This window comes from Denticeps clupeoides, chromosome 20 (assembly GCF_900700375.1).
Source record: "Denticeps clupeoides chromosome 20, fDenClu1.1, whole genome shotgun sequence".
NCBI lineage: Eukaryota > Metazoa > Chordata > Actinopteri > Clupeiformes > Denticipitidae > Denticeps > Denticeps clupeoides.
Genome location: NC_041726.1, coordinates 1,874,886 through 1,889,692, shown reverse-complemented (window position 1 = coordinate 1,889,692; position 14,807 = coordinate 1,874,886). Strand labels below are relative to the sequence as shown.

At 47.6% G+C, this 14,807-nt stretch overlaps 1 protein-coding gene across 1 annotated transcript in view; it reads right to left on the bottom strand.

The window, feature by feature from the left end:
* Nucleotides 1–14,807, bottom strand: part of trioa (trio Rho guanine nucleotide exchange factor a) — a 76,963-nt gene that overhangs the window by 32,509 nt on the left and 29,647 nt on the right. The window contains 8 exon segments of the mRNA XM_028963149.1: nucleotides 401–631; nucleotides 836–967; nucleotides 2,195–2,386; nucleotides 4,611–4,733; nucleotides 5,414–5,962; nucleotides 8,993–9,185; nucleotides 10,556–10,670; nucleotides 14,004–14,078. Coding sequence (XP_028818982.1) covers nucleotides 401–631; nucleotides 836–967; nucleotides 2,195–2,386; nucleotides 4,611–4,733; nucleotides 5,414–5,962; nucleotides 8,993–9,185; nucleotides 10,556–10,670; nucleotides 14,004–14,078 — 1,610 coding nt within the window.

The following is a 14,807-nucleotide window of genomic DNA, read 5'->3' as shown; positions in this document are numbered from 1 at the left end:
CGTACTTAGAAAAAAAAGAACCGAAAACGAGCAAACGCCCCTCAAAACAAAAAAATTTTTTTTTATATATTTGAAATACCTGCATGGGGGGGTGGGGCTTCGGCCAAATTGACAACTTGTAGTGCAAAACACTGGCGATTTATATATATATATATATATATATATATATATATATATATATATATATATATATATATATATATATATATATATATATATATATATTTTTTTTTTTTTTTTTTTTTTAGGCAACACTCCTCCCTTCATGAACATGATCGACACTGCCGCAGTCATGTGCTGCCGTATGTGGGCGTGTGCAAGAAAACCTGCAGCCTTCTCAGCATACACAGTAGTGTTTAATGTCTGTGTGTGTGTGTGTGTGTGTGTGTTGAACTGTTACCTGTTGGACATCCTGCTGAAACACACACAGCTGCAGGCGCTGGTGCAGTCGGACCTTGCGGTGTTGCCAGATGTTTTCCAGCTGCCGTTGGTGGTGCAGGACCTCGTGAATGATGTCCAGGACGTGATGCACCGCCTTCGAGTAATTTGCCGACGCAGTCAGCGAATCGGCGCTGCCAGGGGTCAGGGGTCGTTGAAGCTTGTCCAAAAGGGCTTTGCCATCTTGGCTCACCTGCACCGGAGGGAAGGTACACCGGGGAGCGACTCAGAAAGCCTCCAGTTTCAGATAATGACCGATCGTCTGGCGCTTGGGAGGCTTGCGGTCGGGTCTTTTTCACCAGAGGTACACTCATGTGGAATTGCAGCCGTTACCGCGGTGGCAACCGATGCTAACGTATTAGTTCATCGTTTTCTCAACAGACGCACGCGCCCCTACCTCGGAGTAGGCCGCGGTGATGTGCTCATACAGGCCCTGGTGGCGGTGGATGGCGTCCTCCAGGTCCTGCAGTTCGGAGGGCAGCTCCACCTCCCCACACGCCTTGCACCACGAGTCCACGTTGCTCATGTACTGCAGAGACGCAGAGATGCCCGGGTGAGGCGTGCACAGGACGCACGGCGGTAATAAAACTACACGCCGTACACCTCAGCATCCATATTGGCGTGCGGTGGTGTCGGGTTTTGAGGAACAGAAAACAGAAAGGATAAAATCAAGGATACCCAGCAAATAATGTACTTGAAAAAGATTCAGGCTTCAAAATAAGTAGGTGCCAATGAAAGGGGGACAAAGCCACAATTCTGCGGCACCGGCATCAAAACAAAAATAGGGGAGGTGCTGAAAATCCCAGAGCGAACAAAAAATAAAAAAAGAATTAAAAAAAAAAAAAATCACTGCAGCCGAGGGGGAATATTCCATCATGGAAAGAGAAAGCGGCCCCCACCGGACGCGTTTAGCAACTCAGCGTGCTCACGCTGGGATTTGGTTTTCTGCTGGAGTTGAATGCAGTAGGATGCGACGGGAAAGGGCCGGGAATTCTGGTCTGATCAGAGAAGGCGTTCGGCTGCGTAGATGGACAGTGTGATGACTAACGGCACAACCGCAAAAATATTTGTTTATAATCCATTGCGGTTATAACGATATGAGCACATATGTAGGGTTTGTGTTTAGTAAAAGCGTTGCTATGCACACTGATAGTTAATGCCCTAAATCAAAATTACAGTTTGTATTCAATAATCCAAAAAGAGTGAATTTGCTTTGGATTTTCTAATAAAAAAAAAAAAAAAAAGTGAAGTGATTGTCACATGTGATACACAGCAGCACAGCACACGGTGCACACAGTGAAATGTGTCCTCTGCATTTAACCCATCACCCTGAGTGAGCAGTGGGCAGCCATGACAGGCGCCCGGGGAGCAGTGTGTGGGGACGGTGCTTTGCTCGGTGGCACCTCAGTGGCACCTTGGCGGCTCAGGATTCGAACCGGCGACCTTCTGATTACGGGGCCGCTTCCTTAACCACTAGGCCACCACTGCCACCACACAGGCCCAAGATTTTAGATACAGGCTCAAACTAATATTTGGTTGATGTCCCTTAGCAAGCAGCACCTCCTCCAGATAGTTTTAAACCAACAAGCCTTGACCAACTCCTCTTCATAGAATTGACAGATAATGATTTAAATGAATTTGCATATCCCACAGAAGGAGGAGCAGGTCAATGGAATCATAGAAAAGTGTAAACATCTGTCCACAGCGGACAGATGCAGAGCGGGTAAAAGCGACGGGAGCGCTGCGGCCGCCTCACCTGGTCACACTTCTGGTGGAAGGCCGCGGACATCTCCAGCAGCGTGCTCCGCTCGTCCAGCGCGGCCGCAAACGCCTTCCACTCCTGCTCCAGCTGCCCGGAGATCTGCTTGATCTGCTGCGAGGCGTAGTGGCCGGCCTCCAGGAGCCGGTTCCCCACGGACATGATGCGGTTTATGTTCACGTAGACGTTCTGCGAGAGGAAGGGGCGCGGCGTCAGGAGTGTCGCCGCATCCAGAGCCAGCGGGTCACCCGCACAGGGATGAACCCGCACAGCTGGTGCGGCAGAAGATAAGCCAGGTCACCCCGGCCCTCCATCCCTCGCGTTCGCTCCCGACCCTCCGCTCAGTCAATAAGAAAGAGGAAGCCAATCAATCGCACGCTAATGGGACCCTTGAAGCGCGGCCGGGCGGCCCCGTAAACAGGAAGCACTCGGCTTCCGCGTGCAATCGTTATCGGAGGTTTGACCGGTCGCCATCACGGCGAGGACGAGCCGCAAGACAGCGCCTGAAAGCACTTGTCAAACGGACCTGTTCAAGTGGGCTTTTAAGCACGTATTATAGGGTTTGGGGGGGGGGGATTACGGGTTACTTCGCGGAACCTGTCAAGGGGGCTTAGTGCAGTGGGAGGGGACGTCAGTCAGGGACCCGCCTGCACGTCTAAAAAGCATAAAGGGAAACCCGAGACAAACAACTTCTGAGCAGAAGGCAGTCAAGACTCGCTTCCTAATCCAAAATTAGGCTTTTGTTGCCTTACTGATTTCACCGGCTGTGAATACGACTTCAAACATTTTACATTTTAAACAACTGCAGTTCCCTTTCCTTAGCTTTGGTGAAATATACACACCACAGTGAAAATTCCCATGCAAATTGTATTTAACATTTTGTGTTGCGTCTCGAGTCTCTTTGGACCGCTAAAATTAATCTCGGGGAGCGGTGACCATTAGATTGCCAAGGAGACAAATTAAAAGGAGAACTACTGTAGAAGGATGTTCCACATTATTACGCAGACCAACTTTTTCAAGCAGTATGGTTGCAGTACTTCAAAAACCATGAAACAGTTGAATGCCTTGGATGAGGTAAGGAAACCTCACGATCGTCTTACTGCAGAGCACAAACATGGGTTCATACAGATAACGGCACAATGAAGGTTTCTGCTGGACAAATACATTAAATTAAGAGAGCAGCTGCTAAAACGCCTCTAGAAAACAGCAAAACGGGTATTTGAAGCTGATGCTGCCTCTGGAGTCCCGCAAACAAGATGTAGATCCATCAGAGGTTTGCAGTTATACATAAACCTTCTATTTGGCCACCCCAATCAATGCTCAAAAGCAGAAACGAAAGGAGACTAAAAATTCCTTCTTCACAGGGTCTCCGATTCCAATCATGTCTGTTCTCCGTTGTTGTCCCTGGCTGGTGGAACAACCTGCCCTTCTCCACACGACTAGCCAAGACTATCACCACTTTTAAGAAGCAGGTGAAGACCCTCTTGTTCAAAAAATATTACAGACAAATCTAACACACACGCACATGCGTACACATTGAATAAACAAATACAAAATATATAAATACATTATAATTTTTCTTCGTCTAGCACCTAACAATCTCCGAGCATGCTCTTCAATGACAAGTCTAAGCCTTATCAGGGCTCTTAGTTTGTAAACTCAATATTCTATAGAAATCGAACGAGAATTGCTGGTGTCTTCCTCTTGTAAGTCGCTCTGGATAAAAGCGTCTGCTAAATAAAGTAAAGTAAAGTAAAGAAATGACTGCCCAGAAATACAAGACGACTCATTTTCAAACAGTCTTATTAACTAATATTTCATTTTTTTTTTTTGAAATACACACACACACACACACACACACAGTTATCATTGCGAGGTTGGTTCGGTAGCATTCAAATTACACTCTAATGTTTGATTACTTGAAACTTATACTGATCGTCCTCGACTATTTAGAAAAATCTGAAAAAAGTGTGTGTGTGTGTGTGTGTGTGTGTGTGTGTGTGTGTGATGTAGTCAGCATCTATTATTCTACATTTCAAAGTCTCTTTATGTTGTTCTTTTTTTCTTATTATGCAAAACATTTTGGGTTGCAAAAAAAAAAAAAAAAAAGAAAACACTGAAATTAAAAAGTATAGAAGATAATAATAAAATAATCATAAAAGTATTTATATTTACACATACACACATCTTTTGTGTGTGTGTATATGAATAAAATAAATTATGAATAAATGAATTTAAAAAAAAAAAGACGTTGATAGTAACCGTACTTTTTGGATGACCTTGGAATGAAAGGAGTCAGCAGTGAGTTTACATCTGAACGGCAAGTGGTGCACATTTCAGCTCAGTTGTGCATGTGTGTGTGTGTGTGTGTTGCCGTGTTATATCATCAGGTACTGTGTGTAATGGATCTCACCATGCAGTTCATTGCAAAGTGGTTGTGCTGCGTCTGGAGGTCCACGGCATGTGGGTGGTTGTTGCCAATCTCGGTGTAACCCGCCAGAAACAGGCCTTTGTTGTGCATGATCCAGTCGAACATCTGTGGGGAAGAAAAATAAATAAATAAATGCCAGAGGGATGAATACGTGTGTGTGTGTGTGTGTGTGTGTGTGTGTGTGTGTGTGTGTGTACTTGCTTGCACGTGGCAAACTATATTGAGCTCAGTATGTACATCCAGTGTGCAGAAACATGGGTCGCCTTTGTATGTATGCATATATATGAGTGTGTGTGTGTGTGTGTGTGTGTGTGTGTGTGTGTGTGTGTGTGTGTGTGTGTGTGTGTGTGTGTGGAAAACGCTGGTAAAAATAGCGCTCTTCAAGAATGACCTGATTCTCCTGAGGCGAGAACCGTTGCTGGTGTCCTAGCAACATTCAAATCTGTTTCCAACCACTGCATATTCACATTCAGACCTCTACTGCTGCTTTATGCACAGTCAGATGCATCAAATTCTCTTTTAGTTCATATGTGTGTGTATAATATATACATGCGCACAATTAGTCAATTCTTGCCTAATTTCAACTTTCTGCATAGTCACGATCAGCTGAAATACCTCAACTAGACTATCTACGTGTTCATGGCATATTGCACTATTCATTTGAAATGAAACAATCAACAGTCTTGAGAAATGAGGTCCATATCAAATTTTCTGAATTTTCCACAACATATTTCCAACAGATTTTATCTACATTCACAAATTTGTAGACGTGGGCTTCATCTTACCTTCTCGGCATCTTGTTCAAAAAGCCGCAGCTGGAAGCACTGGTCGAGCTGCAGCTTCCGGACCTGCCAGGACTGGTGGAGATGCTGGCGGGTGCTGTGGAGCTGGTCGAGCAGGGCGGTGATCCGAGGCACCAAGCCCTGGGTGTCTGCGTTGGGCTGCCCGCCTTGCGGCCCCCCCTGCTGGCCCGGGCCGGTCGGGACGTTGCGGTTGGCGTAGCACTCGCTGCTCTGGATTCGTTGGAGTAGACGCTGGCCCTCGGAATCCAGCTCCTCGATCGGGGCCTTCATGACCTTTTTCTTGAGGGCGGCATGCTCTTCGATCATCCGGCGAGCCCCCTCCAGGTCCTGCGGAAAGTCTTTGCGCGTCACCGTCTCCTGCATCTCCTCCAGCTTGGCCAGCATGTGACGGGCGTTGCCCGTAAAGTCCTCGAAGGCCACGCGGATCTCGATCCACTCTTCATGGTTGTAGTCAAGGCTGCCATCAAAGTCTGGCGTGAGCTGAGAGGGGTCCACTACTTTGGACAGGCCTTCCAGAGAAACCATGGTGGTCTGGGGAAGGATGGAAAACACAAGGGAGTGAGGAACACAAAAAAATGCAGAAAAAAGTGAAAGAACGGGAAGAAGCGATAAGAGGATTAGAGGACGAGAGAAGCAGATGGCAGAGACAATAGGGAGCGACAGAAGGAGAGAGAGTAAGAGAATTGATGTTCAATGTCCCGCATGAGTCATAAATACGTCTACTTATTATAAATACGATTAGAAAACAGTTCAGCCGCATCCAAACCTATTTAAAAATTAAATAGTTATCGTTTTGAAGTGTTATTTAAGACTATGTGCACTGGATGGTTTCAGTGAAGTTGTATTATGTTTGGTTTGGTAGAAGAGGAGGGAAGATGAAGGGATCTTGCAGATTAGACACGTATTTTAGTATTTTGATATTGAGGAACCCGATGCTCATTTAAGAATGTAAAGTCATCGTGCCAGTTAAATACTTATCAGATTGGCACATCTTGGTCAAGTTAAAGTGAAGTGATTGTCCCATGTGATACACAGCAGCGCAGCACACAGTGAAATGTGTCCTCTGCATTTAACCCATCATCCTGAGTGAGCAGTGGGCGGCCATGACGGGCGCCCGGGGAGCAGTGTGTGGGGACGGTGCTTTGCTCAGGGGCACCTTGGCGGATCGGGATTCGAACCGGCAACCTTCTGATTACGGGGCCGCTAGGCCAACACTGCCAGTTTGGTATCCTCCAACATTTGTTGGTCCAGCAGTGGCTAGAAATGGCGATAGGTATAAACAGTTCACCGTTCAGAGAGCGGCTGCCCCCTTATGACATCATAAGGGGAAAGGTTACCTCCCGTTTCTCGTGCTTTTTCTGCCCAGAGAATTTCCCGCCCCTGCCCTGAAACATGATCTCCGCCGACCGTCATGGCTTCCAAACGTGCGAAGCGCTGCTGTTGCTCGGTGACTGGATGTAAAAATGAGCGCAAATGTATTTTTTTTCTAGTTCCGTCACGGCGAGACTCTGAAGAACCAGCGGGTTCATTTTATTTTTCTGGGAAAATTACTTCCTGTCCGCGCCAAACATTGTGGTTGGTGAATGGTGATGACGTAAATTCCACGAATGCCCGACCACTTCTACAGACTGCTCTCCTCCTCATTAGCATTTAAAGCTCCTCTGAGTGCCCCACCCCTTGGCCGGAACGAAACGCCAATGTGTTTTGCACCGCTTCCTATCAGCAGGCGGTCAGTGAAAGTCAAACCGAAGTGAATCTGACTACTTGTCAACTTCACACATACCCGTGTGGCTTCGGCCTTTAGCGATGCCCAAGTAGCAGTGTGTGGAGGCACCTCGCTATCTGGTGGATCTGAACGTGGTACAACGCTACAAAGCGAGCGGTGCAAACGTTCCCCAAGCTGCAGTTGCCCTACTAACTGCAAACAGTTGTGTCTGAATTTCAAATCAGGTCATTAGGAGGGTGCCAAAATTAGGCCAAACCCCCACTTTTAGGGGCAGCTTCGGGGACTTTTGTTGAGTTCAATACATTAATAATATTAAAGTGGATAAACATATAATGAGCTAAACACCAAGATGATGGTGCAAGCAGAAGCAGACGGTTCAATTAAAATCCAAAAAACTGTTAGCAAATATGCCACCTATCAGTGCTTTAGGCTCACAAGTAGTGCTTTAGTCATCTCCAGTAAAAAGCTGCCGTCTCAGCTCCATCCAGAGGGCTTTGGGGGGGTTCTTCAGTGTCAAAGAGCTCAATTCGTTTTAAAGTTCCACTTTAGATGAAGATTAAATGACAGCGGGGACGGCACGTGTCTGAGGGGGGGGGGAAGAAAAAGAAAAAAGTGGGGCAGATTTGTTAAGCCGAACGGGCTTTTCCGGAACAAGATGGAGGAGAAAATGAAACAGCAAAGGGGACCCGTGCTCTGCAATGGCCGACCCTCTCCATTTTCCTGCCTTCAATTCAAGCCAAACGCCCACATTCCCGTCGATCGGTGCGTGTTGCTCGGTGAAATAAGTCGTACGAGCCCCCCCCAAAACCAGCATGTGAAAGTGAAGTGATTGTCGTTGTGATACACAGCAGCACAGCACACGGTGCACACAGTGAAATTTGTCCTCTGCATTTAACCCATCACCCTGAGTGAGCAGTGGGCACCATGACAGGCGCCCGGGGAGCAGTGTGTGGGGACGGTGCTTTGCTCAGTGGCACCTCAGTGGCACCTTGGCAGATCGGGATTTGAACCGGCAACCTTCTGGTTACGGGTCCGCTTCCTTAACCGCTAGGCCACCACTGCCCCCCATGTGCAGAAGCCGCATCGTTCGCTGCGGTTCGCTACGAACCTAAAAGTACCAGGAGAACAAGTACTCCCGAAGGCCGCGAAATAAACCATGCGGTGGTGGGCGTGAACCCCGCCCCACTAAATACGCAACTCTGCACGGTCGCCCTCGAACGCAGCAGCGGCGGCAGCAGCGAGGAGAAGGCGAACGTGATCGAGTGAGGAGAACTGTTCCTAATAACAAGTGGGCGTTTCCCACCGCTTCCCTCTGTGCTGATTGGGTAGTGGGTATGGGGGCGCAGAGCCGGGGTCGGCGGCGTAATTGAAAACGGCGACGAACGGGGATCCAGCCAGCCGCTTCGTTACCGCGGAAACGCAGGAACCCCCCCCCCCCCGTCTATTTTGCAGACTGATCCTAAATCTTTGTGCATTTGGGATTGTGCATTTAACCGTGAGCAGAACTGAAACACCCAGCGCCGTAGCAGCAGTCATCCCGCCCGCCCACAAAAACAAACAGCTACACCCACGCACCCCCAACAGAGCCGGGGGACCTCGCCCCACCCGCCCTGTTTACACCTCAAACCACAACACTAATAATAACACTAATAATCCACATTTTAAATGACTACGGCCATATTTCAGAATCCACACGCGTACGCACCGCGAAGCGTCTACTGGTCAGCCTGCAACGCTGCAGCATGCGACGGACCCCGGAGAGGCTCGCGCCGCGCGCGCCCAGCCCCCACCCGGCTACTGATGCAACGCGATGACAGCTCCCCTTCCCGGCTCACCTCGAACTCGAACTTGGAGCTGCCGAAATTGGTCCTCTGCTTCTGCCAGAAGTTGTCGGGCTTGATGATGAGCGCGACGTGGATGCAGCACGGGAACGACTCCTGCAGGATCTTCAGCAGCGGCTTGATGGAGTCCCACTTGGAGCCGCGCATGTCCACGATGACCGTGAAGCCATGTTTACACACGTCCTCGCTGGAGGAGCGGGGAGCGCAGAGCGCGTCGAGAGAGCAGGGCGAGGGCGAGGGAGAGAGAGAGAGAGAGAGAGAGAGAGAGAGGGAGGGGGGATTAGGAGAGATCATGCATCAAGTCCCATCCTCCATCTTCACATCATGACTAATGTTTGAAACTGCGCTGCCACCTCCCCTCGTTTAAAACCGACTCAGCCCCCCCCCCCCTTCCAACGTAAGCGAACATATCTGATGCGTACCGAGATTCCCCGACTCCAGTCAACGGTCAGAACAGGAAGCTGAGTTCTAGACTCATCTGTGCGTCCCCTTCCCCCCCTTCCAGAGCGAGTGAGGGAGCGAGCAAGTGATGCTGCAAGGCAGGTGTGTCTGTTTCCCGCCAGATCCAGAGAAAAGGCCCCTCCCCTCCCGTCTCCACGTCCACACACACACACACACACACACACACACCCGCACACACCGAGAGTGGCGACTGCGACACTGCCTAGCAGGTCTCCCTCTATTCCCTCTTTCTTCCTTTCGAGTGTTAGCGTGTGGGTGAAGAAGGCAGCGCTACAGGACAGAAGGATGAAGAGGAAGCCCCGCCCCCATCTCCTCTATCTGCCTGCCAGGCGTCAGCCCTCTTCCCCTGGTCTATCAGCCCCTGGGGGTGTAAAGTAACCTAAATACACGGAGAGAGAGAGAGAGAGAGGACCAGCACACACACACGACATATAGGCACGTATGCGGAGAGCACCGGACCGGCCCGAAATAAAGCAGCGAGTCTGTGGTAATGCACAACTTGGATAATTACAGGCAGGAGTCTCTCTCTCTCTCTCTCACACACACACACACACACACACACACACACACACACACACAGAGAGAGAGGCAGCTCCATGTATTATTAACCAGACTATAGATTATGTACCTACAGCTCGCCCTGCCGAACATAAACTGTCTGCAGCGGAGAACAAATATACAAGCCGCCGCTGCGGCAGAGCGGTGGGAGCCGTGCAGAGCCTGGAGGAGGTTCCAGGAGGGAACGTCTCGTTATGAAGCGAGGCCGCTCAGGTTCCGCGACCAAACCGAATAAAAAACACATAAATAAAAAATTATAATACAAATAAATCTAACCGAAATCCATCATCGGGGGAAAACAGAGCGCCGGTCCTGTTTCATAATAATGTTTCTACTGGAGCAAGAAGATCTGGAAGATGTGATCTCCCACTTTTCTCCAAGCGTCACGATGCATGCATAATTAGTTTGGGTTGAAATACTATTTCAATTGCAAATCGTGCCATTTCAGGTTCTACACACAGTTCTTTGTAAACACAGACAAGAGAGACGAAACACACAGACAGACAGACAGACAAAAAAACATGAACGAGTCTATACCTGGGAATGCCAGCGAGGTATGCAATAAGACGCCGGAGGTCCTCCTGTCGTATTCGGTCGTGGTTGCTGCGTGACGGAAACGTTAACACCGGCCCTCCGCGTCTGTCTCTGCCCCCTGGTGGAGAGAGGGGGGAACGACAACAACAAAAGAGGGGGTCAGCCCTTACCTTCCTTCCACGGTGGCTAATTTTGCAAGCTCCCCTGTGACCCCGTTATCGGATCCGCGACATGCTGAAGAGCCACTCTGACGAAAAGTGAGCCCTCTCTTGTTTCGGCCATCGGGGGCGCAAACAAACAAGAACCTTCTGGAAGCTCGTGACCAGACGCCTCATTCAGGAAAGACAGTGCCCCCCCTCCCGCACCCGGGCCAGACTAAACTAATAAGATCAGCGCGTGGTAGAAATTTTTAAATGCTAAAACTGAAATAATACGAGCAAACGGAAGCGTATCGCTCCTCCAGCTTTACCCCGAACCTTTAATTCTAAATCAGAATCGTATTTATTGGCCAAGTAAGTGCAAGCACATACAAGGAATTTGATTCCGGTAGATGGTGTCTCTCAAGTACAATGTTGGGAAAAAAACAACAACAACAACAACAACAACAATGTGCAAGGGTGTGGTGTTACTGTCCAGGTTGTGGATTGTTTGTGATTTATAACTACATTTACATTTCATTTACATTTACAGCATTTATCAGACGCCCTTATCCAGAGCGACTTACAATCAGTAGTTACAGGGACAGTCCCCCCCCTGGAGACACTCAGGGTTAAGTGTCTTGCTCAGGGACACAATGGTAGGAAGTGGGATTCGAACCCGGGTCTTCTGGTTCACAGGCGAGTGTGTTACCCACTGGGTAACTATAACCGACTGTTTGGTGCCCAAAGTAAAATCTTGGAATCCTGGCGGGATTGACCCCCATAAACTTTCCCTGGGCATATCGGTGAGGATTTTCTACAGAGTGTTCAAGCTCACTAATTGAGTCCATAGCTAATAGGATCATATGGGGTAATTATGCCCATGTGTTGGATCCACATTACATCTGCGGGATTGCAGCGCCCACTTCCGACGTTCACCAATTACCCTGCCCCAATGTACCATGGGAAGGGTAGTCATGCCAGTCATTCAGCACCACTGAAACGCTAGGTCGAGTCCCTCTAAAGACTGTTAACGGTACGTCTTTGCATCTTGGGACCTTGAGAATGAGCAAAATTAAGAAGAAAACAAAAACACTACAGAACATGGAGAAAGAAGATGGTGAGAAAAGGTCTGGTGGCTTCTCATCCCCAGCTCTCAGGGCAGATTAGAACCACATAATGACTCCCATTGTCTGGATTTTAGGGGAGAGGAGTCGCTTACAAAAGGGCTCCATAATATTTTCGCAAGGGAGGAAAAGTAAATCCTGAAGCGGACTCTGGCATTAAGGTTTTGAATGACACTGGGTCCGTCTCCGCCGGGTCTCTTTCGGCGCGGTGCATTAGCGAGGCATTACGAGTCCGGGGGAATAAAGTAAACACTGCTGGGATACTGGAGTGAGGGGCGCTGCACCACAGTCATGCTTACACTGGCAACCGCCAGCTAACGGACGTCTGTGGGTACGGCGTTAGTCTGGAGTTGGTGGGGGGGTCGCTGCCAAACACGCACACACATGGTCAGTCAATCTTATAAACCCTCTGGCAACTATATTAAACATACACAAAGATATTCTTATTAGATTAGAACCAGAAAGAGCAAGTGACTAAATACCACTGTGATCACTTAGAGAAACTAAATACATAAATTAAACTTAGCAAAATTACAAAGTCGCACCGCCGCAAGGCCTTGCATATCATTTAAAAAGAACTAATAATCCTTAAAATTCTTAAAAATACCGCAGACCCAATAAATAAGACGTAGGCCATAGCCGATCGGGCGAGTGGCACCGATTGGGTACTAACGGCGCACGTGGAAATGAGCAGGGCATAGCTTTATTCAAATAGGTTTCGGACAATATTTTAAATGTAAACTCCACGGCTGAATACAGAAAATCCTGAAGACACTCGCATCATACAAATACCTGCTATTCCACTGGCCTTACGGGTGCAACAGACAGTCCACTTTCAGTAGGATTGCCCAGATATCGTTTCATCTGGTATACGGTTATGCTAGATGTTGATGTATCTGTAAAAAAAAACTGCTGCAATGTCTTTGCTTTGGACACAAGTAAATTTAATCGTGAAAGAATAACATATCAAATTATGTGTGTGCAGTCTATGGTTAAATTTATATCGCAATGTGAATTTTATGCCACAGCCAAAGAAAAACTAACAGTGAAATGTGGCTGAATTAAAGTAATTTTAACCCACCCTACATAATAGCTCTATTTTTAAGCCAGGCAAAGAAATAAAGAAGAGAAAAGCAAGACCATTTAATTGCTGCAACCTTACTGGGTAATGCTGGGGGTCGGGTTTTTTGAAAAATAAAATTCAGGAATCTTTTTGCTGGTGCCACTAATCAAGTAAAAAAACCTTTTCTACAAGCAGCACTTTTCTATAAGCATCCTGTGTTTGTAGGTGATATTCTGATCTGTTGAAAACATATGCAACACTCGCCGCAATGCAAACATGCTGCAAAACTGTGCAGGAAAATCTAAAGGTCTGGGCGGTAGTAGCCTCGTTGCTAACGTACTCACCTATGAACCAGACACAAAGTCACAGGTTCAAACCCCACTTACTAGCATTGTGTTCCTGAGCAAGATACTTGACCCGAAGTGTCTCCAGGGGGGGGACTGTCCCTGTAACTACTGATTGTAAGTCGCTCTGGATAAGGACGTCTAGTAAATGCCATAAATATGTACAGTACAGGCCAAAAGTTTGGACGCACCTTCTCATTCAACGTGTTTTCTTTATCTTCATGACCATTTACGTTGGTAGAGTCTCACTGAAGGCATCAAAACTATGAATGAACACATGTGGAGTTCTGTACTTAACAGAAAGTGGAGACCTGACCTCCACAGTCACCGGACCTGAACCCAATCCAGATGGTTTGGGGTGAGCTGGACCAACAAGTGCTAAACACCTCTGGGAACTCCTTCAAGACTGTTGGAGAAGCATTTCAGGTGACGACCTCTTGAAGCTCATCGAGAGAATGCCAAGAGTGTGCAAAGCAGTAACCAGAGCAAAGAAACTAGAATATAAAACATGTTTTCACTTATTTCACCTTTTTTTGTTAAGTACAGAACTCCACATGTGTTCATTCATAGTTTTGAGGCCTTCAGTGAGAATCTACCAACGTAAATGGTCACGAAAATAAAGAAAACACAAACTTAATGTGAACACAGATTTCAAATATAGGCAATGGACTGTTTCTCCATTGAATATAAGAAAGAGTCTGTTGTTAATTTGATTCTAAATATGCATTTAGTCTTAAATGTGTAGTTATCTGAACATGTACGTGAACGCTCACACCTCACCTGATAAGAAGGCCACTTTCTCCTTGAGGATGGGCAGCACCTCGGTGGCCTTCATGTCTTCATTGCGGCGGAAGCCTGCAAGGACAGGAGGAGGGGAGGAGATCATCAGACCTGAGGTCAGCATGGGAACGTGGCTCATTACACATTAACGGCGAGGCCTGGTGCCCCGCATCATTTCAGCGGGATCAATACGAGAGCCGGGGGAGCGATCTGCGTCTCCATGGCGATGAAAATTAAGGGATGGGATGACATTCATTTGTTTTCGGCCGGTCCATTTTTCATTTTTCGCTCTCTCGCTTTCTTTTTGGACCCCAACGCCACACAGTTTACTGAGATCATTTCACAGCAACAGAGACTATGAGAGTGACGTCACCTGTTGGAGGACTGGGATACCCTCGCTGCAGTAGGGGTGTCACACCGCGATACAGATGTGGACCATTCTGAATCGGTGCAGTACAGAACGTAATCGATTATATCACAATGACTATGCTTGGTGATTTTAGAGCAGCGGCATTACAAAAAAAAAAAAAAAAAAAAGTCGAACAGTCCACACGGGTGAACTCTTGTATTTGAAAACATCATGTGAAGTATTACAGGAAAACATGATACATACACACACTTAGCGAACGATGCGTGCAGTCGTGGTCTGAATGTGTTGTTGATTCTGATTGGCCGGTAGACGGTGATCATGGACCAATGGACGCACTAGCCACATGTTAGCAGACTAAACTATACAACACAATAGGCTACTGTGAGAGTGGCATGTCCACAAATGTGCATTTCATTCTGAACTTCCTGAACAAA